The sequence below is a fragment of the Gymnoscopelus microlampas genome (genome assembly GCF_963454915.1).
Source record: "Gymnoscopelus microlampas genome assembly, chromosome: 17".
Lineage (NCBI taxonomy): Eukaryota > Metazoa > Chordata > Actinopteri > Myctophiformes > Myctophidae > Gymnoscopelus > Gymnoscopelus microlampas.
The window spans coordinates 18,838,023-18,845,522 of record NC_139954.1 but is presented as its reverse complement, the minus strand read 5'-3'; the positions used below and the strand labels follow the sequence as shown (position 1 = coordinate 18,845,522).

General features: G+C 40.5%; 1 protein-coding gene across 4 annotated transcripts in view; it reads left to right on the top strand.

Annotated features, from left to right (window-relative positions):
• The window catches only part of LOC311064591 (partitioning defective 3 homolog B-like), a 308,896-nt gene that overhangs the window by 89,236 nt on the left and 212,160 nt on the right, over positions 1-7,500 (top strand). For all 4 annotated transcript variants that reach the window (XM_084084456.1, XM_084084457.1, XM_084084458.1 and 1 more), the window contains exons 12-13: positions 1,308-1,416; positions 2,584-2,741. In XM_084084456.1, coding sequence (XP_083940582.1) covers positions 1,308-1,416; positions 2,584-2,741 — 267 coding nt within the window. The remainder of the gene's footprint in view (positions 1-1,307; positions 1,417-2,583; positions 2,742-7,500) is intronic.

Here is a 7,500-nt window from a genome sequence, read left to right as displayed (position 1 = left end):
ATTTAGGAGACATGTAGAATCGGCTTCATGTCTCAATGGGTTAACTGAACTTGTTTGACCCTCTTCCCACCATCAATGAGTGCTTTACAAAGTAAGGGAGGGAGATGCAGATCAATAGAGTGAAATAGAACAGTTTGTGAACACAGGCACATCTATAATTAGTAGAGCCTGACCAATGCCAGATTGTTGGGTCTGATGCCGATCCTTATTTTGGAGATGTTTCCCAAACAGTGGGTCGAGGACCAATTTTTATGGTTTGCAAGTAGTCTCGTGTAGCCAGACAACTATTCCACAATCTCCCAATGCTATATAGAGTCTGGAACTACACCTCCCGAAAACCGAGAGAGGAAGCTGGCACTTCCGTTAACAAAAAAATATATATATATTTTTCTAAAGATTAAAAAAAATAAAATAAATGTTTGCCTTTATTTTAGAGAGGAAATGGGAAAAGAGATGGGGGGTGTCGAACCCGCGACACGCTGTCAGGCTGGCATTGCAGCCTAGGGTGGCAACAGTCTGGCCACAGGAGACTAGGTTGCGAGTAAATACCCCATTATTTTTTGTTAACTACATGTTGTTTTTAATTGTTATTATTTCAATAGATTTTCAAAAAAGTTAAAAACAAATTCAAACATTTTTTTTTCAAAATATTTCCATAAAAAATGGTTGTCGTGAGATTGCAGATTGGCTATTTTAACTAGTTTGGGTCCCGGGGAAGAAAAAAAAAAGTATCTTTTGGGTCTCGAGTTAAAAAGAGTATGAACCACTGTCCCAGACCACGATTACCAATGTTTTGACGCAAATTTTGTCAAAAAGTGCAAATTGTTCTAATCCCTTTAAAAAAAAATTGCTACCTTTTTATATTTGAGAACATTTAACTTATAAGCAAAAGTAAATACAAAATAAACAAAGAATTTACAGTAAATAGTGCCTTTGGTGATTCCACTGAGCTTTATATGAACTAAAATAGGAACAAAAAGATATCCCTGTCCATTCATTTCAATACAGTAGGTTGCTGAACATCGTGACTTGAAGAAAATCAAACTCAGGTGTTGCAAATACTGTTGATTAGAGCTCAAAATGGCAGGCTGTTGCTATAGTGTCTCTCTGTGTGTGTGCATTATGCATGTGTTCCCGGCTTTGCGCATTGCCTTCACGCGCGTGCGTGCGTGCGTGCGTGTGTATCGATGTGTGTACCGATGTCATTGAAAAAGTCAAATAAAGGCCCTGTCTGGCCCCAATTCAGTATCTAGCCTGCTTACATTATATCATAGCTGATTGTTGTTGTTTTTTCTCTCTCTACCTAGTGACCAATGGGAGTTACAATCACATGGATGAGGAAGAGGATGAGGAAGAACTGTCTCGACATGAAGCAGACTTCAGCAGCTCTAATCAGCACTCCTACCTGCAGCACAGGTGTGTGTGTGTGTGTGTGTGTGTGTGTGTGTGTGTGTGTGTGTGTGTGTGTGTGTGTGTGCGCACGCGCGCGCGCGCGCGCGCATGTGTGTGTGAGTGAGACAGCGACAATATATCGTCGCTGTCGGCCTGAAATGAAAAGAAGAACCTGTTTTCCAATGGATCCAATGTAGTTATTATTGAGTCACAAGCTCTTGCCTCTTGTTAATACTTTTCATTGATTAAATATTTATAAAACCCACAGAAACGCTTTGAACCTGGCGTCCCTATGTTGGGCATGTCATTATAGGCACATTTGTGTTTTTCTTGTGTTTTCAGAACTCTTCTAAAACAGCAAACCTTGTAGTTCAGCTGTTTTTGAGCATGAACAATATTCTTTCTGCCCAACAGCGATGATACCATATAAGTACTGTACTTATTTTTTTTTTACTTTAGCACAAAACAAAGTTAACAAAAATAACAAAATAAAGTTCTGTGCTCCACAAGTCCAAAAAGTGTGATGAAGGTACATCCCACGCGTAGCCTCACAGCCGCCTTGTTTCAGGGTGAAGAAGGCTACGCGTGGGTTGAACTATATCCCTTCTTTTATGATGCTTTGTTTTTATAACATTTCCAATATGAAATAGCCACTCAATAAAGACTTTTTGAACTTTCTTGCCAGAAGGGCACAGTGGACTTTTTTGTTCTTTTGTTTTGCTTTATACTATACATTTTTTGATACTCCATGGACTCTGAGGCAAACATTGTACTTTTTACAGCACTGTGGTTCAACGCTTTTATTTTAAATGTGCTCTATACATATAGTGGTTTGGAATTTTACTTGATTATTGAAATGATTTTAATACTTTAGTTACTAGTTACTTTGCAGATTTAGATTATTATTACAAAACATACATTAACCAATTACGCCCTATTTTATACTTTGGCTTTGTGATGCGTTGTGAGCATGTACAGCAGATTGACTATTTTCAAAGATTGTTGACAAATTTTGAAACATTTTGAGGAAAAGAAGCTAAATGGAGCATTCTGCCTAATGAGTAGTGTCCTGAAAAAAAAGTGATGCCAATGCCACTTTTGTACTCATTACTACTTTTACACAAGTACAAATGGAGTACTTCTTCCACCGCTGCCCAGTAGTGCATTGACTAATGGGATGTTGTTTTCCAGGGAGACCTCTCTGACCCCAAGCCCAGTGGGACTCCCCCATGCCAGCCCACAGTCAGTGACCCAGAGCCAGTCCCAGAACCAGAACCAGCGGCAGTACCAGCACGTCAAAGCCTCCAAGAGTATGGACCTGGGTACGACTCAGAGCCAGCAGCACACTGGTGGGGAGACGTTTCTATGTGTGTACCGCCCACCCACCCGGTGGCTGCATGGCTGCTTCTCTCTACACACTTCTTGGCGCTTGCTAGCATGTTAGCATGTTGCTTAAAGCCACATAATGCAGACGTGTGTCAAGCCTTCAGGCTTATTGTGTATTGTACAGATACACACACACACACACGCACTGTACCTACTTCTCAGACGGAGAATTGTCTTATATAAGGTTGTCGGGTGGAAACCTCATACAGTATGTCCAAAACGGTTACTTTTCAGGATTCGAATTGTTCGAATAGCAAAAGTAGCAGATCTACAGGCTTCAAACGCGTCGCTTCGTGCCGTGTTTGAAGCTTATACATCTGCTACTTTTGATGCCTTTGTGTGACGCTGTAGTATGATCAGGTAGGGCATTAATTTACGAAAAAAACACAAAAAGTTAAAATATGGAGATAAGCGATTTCTTCCCGACAGGAACAATATTATTGTCAGCAACAACCTTATAAGACATGCCTACTTTAGGAAAATGCACCACATAGGCTGTGTGGAAAAAGGCTACTTTGTGGACTCTACTCAGCTGTGCTATGTTCTGTGGGGGCATTCACGTCATGCATGATTTTCGGGGTTTGACTTGACTTCTATCCTAAACGTCTACTATCTTCTATCCCCACGCACGCACGCACGCACGCACGCACGCACGCATACTGTACACACACACACACACACACACACACACACACACACACACACACACACACACACACACACACACACACACACACACACACACAGTGTCATGCACCAGTTGAAATGCACACAGATGTAGACAAATGCTCGCACGCGCGCACACACACACGCACACACGCACACACACATCACACCTATACTCACACATGTATATAGACACGAGACACATACACGTGCGCACAACATCAACTACAATCGTGTCTACCTCAAATCAACTGGCATGTAAATACGCAAGTGTGTGTGTGTGTGTGTGTGTGTGAGGGTGCGTGCCCGTGCCCGTGTGTGCATGTGTTCTTACAACCATATGCAAGTGAGGATGTTATTAATAAAACATAGGCCGGTAACATATATCTCTTTTGCCCATCATGAATAATTAAAGATTAAATATTATTTTTCCACCCTTTTTTAATAGAAATGCCAACAAAACTCATACTTATACTGGTATTACCAGAGACTGAGTATGAGAGAGAGAGAGCGGGAGTACAGATGAAGAGTACAGAGAGTGAAAGGCATTTTCATGTTTGCCCTGTCCTGCAGTGATTCACTTTATAGTTGTCACACCTGGAATGGCTGCTGACGAGTCTGAACAGAGGGGTCATGTCAGTAAAAAACAGAGAGTGGCAAAAAAAAGACCATTTCCAAAGACCGTACATGTTTGCATATTAGGGGTGTGCCGATACACTAATTTCACCAAACGATACGATACGATATTTGGCTCACAACTTCGATACGATTTCGATACGATACGCACTTTTTTTTATTATGAAAATATATGGGGGAGAAAAAAAGGAAATGCAAACAAATAATTCTGTTTTTGCATTATTCAGACATACAAACTTGTAGCTTTTCAGCTACAATAGCCGTTTTGAATCCAAATAGGGCAATAGTGTGACACCTGACCCGAAAAAACAACAACATGTTGTCACCCTTTTCACCTCGGGGCTGTTTGCATGCCTGATTATAATGATTGTAAAAAAAAAAGAAAATGTTTTCTTTTTTTCAAAACGATATTTTTTTTTCCCAAAACGATACATATCGTCACGAAAACGTATCGCGATATATCGTGGGACGATATATCGGCACACCCCTATTGCATATACATACAATATCATCTCTGCCGGATGGAAACATCATATGTCCAAAACCTTTAAGGATTCAAATAAAAAATCGTCAAAAGTAGCAGATCTACAAGCTCGAAAGGCGTCGCTTCACGCAGTGTTTCAAGCTTGTACATGTTGATGCTTTTGTGTGACGCTGTAGTATGATCAATAGGGCGTAAATTTACAAAAAAAGGTTAGAATATGGAGATCAGAGGTTTCTGCCCGACAGTGACTATATACATGTCACATGTAGATGGATAGAGATGGATTGAGATGCACTCGGCGCCGATCTGAAATCAGATTAATCTGAAAAGCATGTTCAGAGGTGGAGAAAATATGCATAGAAGAAGTGAATTTGAATAATGTGAACGCTGTAGGGACACCTGGGACCGCACATGACGTGCCTGAGTCTGAAGTGTGAGCCCACAGATATGACACATAGCATCACATCTTCAACCATTAACCCTCAATGGTCACAGTAAACTTTTAACTCTCTTATTATTCTGTCGCTTTATTTGGCAAAAGTTGTATAGTCCCCCTCCTGTATTTGTAGCATTTTTTAGCTGCAAATACTGCACTATGCCTACCTGACGTTGATGTGTGTGTGTGTGTGTGTGTGTGTGTGTGTGTGTGTGTGTGTGTGTGTGTGTTCGTTCGTGTGTGTACAGTACATGGATTGATGGGAGAGAAAAACAACGGCTCATTGTTTGAGATTCCATTTCCTCAGTCATCTTCTTAACACTGTCTCCATTATCAGTCCCGTGTGTGCGTACATACCTACGTATGTACAAACACACACCTGCAAGCACACACTAATTGCGTGGATGACTCAATCCGTGCATAACATGTTTTAAATTGTATTTTCCAGGCCTGGGAAAGTTTTGGAAAATCATAAATTTTCATTGTCATTTTAAAGAGACCCAAAATGATTACCGGTAATGTTGTTTATTATTATTCATTTTGAAATATGATTGCGCCATTCAGCCAGAGACTTTGATTAGTGTTAGCGTGCGATTTCATTTTCTTTTCCCCCTTTTCCACCAATACGTAGCAGTCATTTCACCACATGAACCCTGGCCTCCCCATTTTGGCCATGTCTTTATCAGGTCAGAATTCTGAAAAATTGCCTAGGCTTATTAATAATTTATACTTTGGTGTCGTGTGGCGAAAATAGCCGATCTACCAACTCCCAACGAGTAAATCCTGAGGTTGATCTTTTTACTGCCAGTTATTATTTGTTATTCTTTGAGTTGTAGCCATTATGTTTCAATTATTCTAGCAGTCATGGAAATTTGGCAAAACATTATAAGAAAGCCATGGACAAATTGAGGAATTTAATTGGTGAAAGGAGTGGTAGCCCTGTAGAGCGTGGATGAAAGACATTATTCTCTTCTTAGAAGTTGCATGACGGTACTCCAAATTCTATGGTGATGTCATCAGCTTTGGCACATAGTTCAAATCATCCACAAGCAGATGGTCTCTGGATGGTTTGATTCCTGCCACGTCGTCCAAACTTTATCAGAGTGTCTTTGGGCACTGCAGGACAAAGTGTTGCCAGGCTGGGAAATGTTACATTGTTGTTGGCTTAAAAGTATCAGATTTTAAAGAGAAATATCCTACCCAGACAAAAAAATATATCGTCCGTCGGTTGGAAACTTCATTATGTCCAAAACCGTTACTTTTCAGGATTCAAATAAGAAAATACCAAAAGTAGCAGATCTACAAGCTCAAAACTTTCAACCTTGTAGATCTGCTACTTTTGATTCTTTTGTGTGACGCTGTAGTATGATCAAGAAGGGCGTTAATTTACTAAAAAACAACAGTTAAAATATGGAGATGAGAGGTTTCTGCCCGACAGCAATGATAGTTATTGTAAGCAACAACCTTGTTAGACATGCCCTACTTTTTCAATTCATCAAATAACCAAGAAACTCGAATTAACGTGAACATATTGAAAAATATTTTCTTATAATCGACAAAATCAATTAGTCTGATTAACCACTTGCCCTATTTTATACTTTGTCGTACAAAAATAACTTAAATAGCCGATCCACAAGGTCGCCAATCGTGTCGCGCGTTGTGAAGAGTGGAATGACTCCTGCAGTAATGTGTGTGTGTGTGTGTGTGTGTGTCTCCCTGTCTGTGTGTATCAGTTGAATGTACCAAGACTAAATAAACCAAATGGTTAATTGCAGTGTGTGCTATACAAGGATCAAATACCATGCCATTTCCAGACGATGGAAATACAGTGGGTTTTATATTCTTTGAGCCCAAGGACCAAACTGAATAAATGTAGTCTCATTCTTGAAAGTCTCTGGCACTCTAGTCATGTGGGCGTCCTAGAGAAACAAGTCTGTGACCAACAGTCCCACCCAACAGTTCAACAAATATTGCGGTAGTAGGTTTTTGTCAACCCTTTAGCCACACAAAGTCACCCCCCTCTCATTGAGCTCAACTGTCCGACTCTGCATGTCTATGAATGACGCACGGCCAAATCTTCATAATGGTGTACAACTGCTTTATGCAGTGTGTGACAGCCATATGTTGGTCAAATGTAAATGCTAATAACCGCTTGTCCCATAAAACCTGTGCGTGCCGTGCTTGTGTGCATGTGTGTGTGTGTGTGTGTCTGTGTGCGTGCGTGTGTGTGAGATACCGTTTATCGGACCCTGTATTTGTGTGTGTATGTGTGCGTGCGTGTGTGATATTAGTAGTGCTACATTACAGGTTTGAATAGCTTTTCAGGCCATGGGTCAGTTATGATTACATTTTATTTATTTAATTTGCTCCGATTTCATTTTCTGTCCACGACCCCATGAAATATTTAAGAGCTCATCATTCTGAGGTCCACCCACTGCTTTTTCCTTTGTCTCTCTCTCTATTGCCGGACTCTCTCTGTATGTTTCTCTCTCTCTCTGTC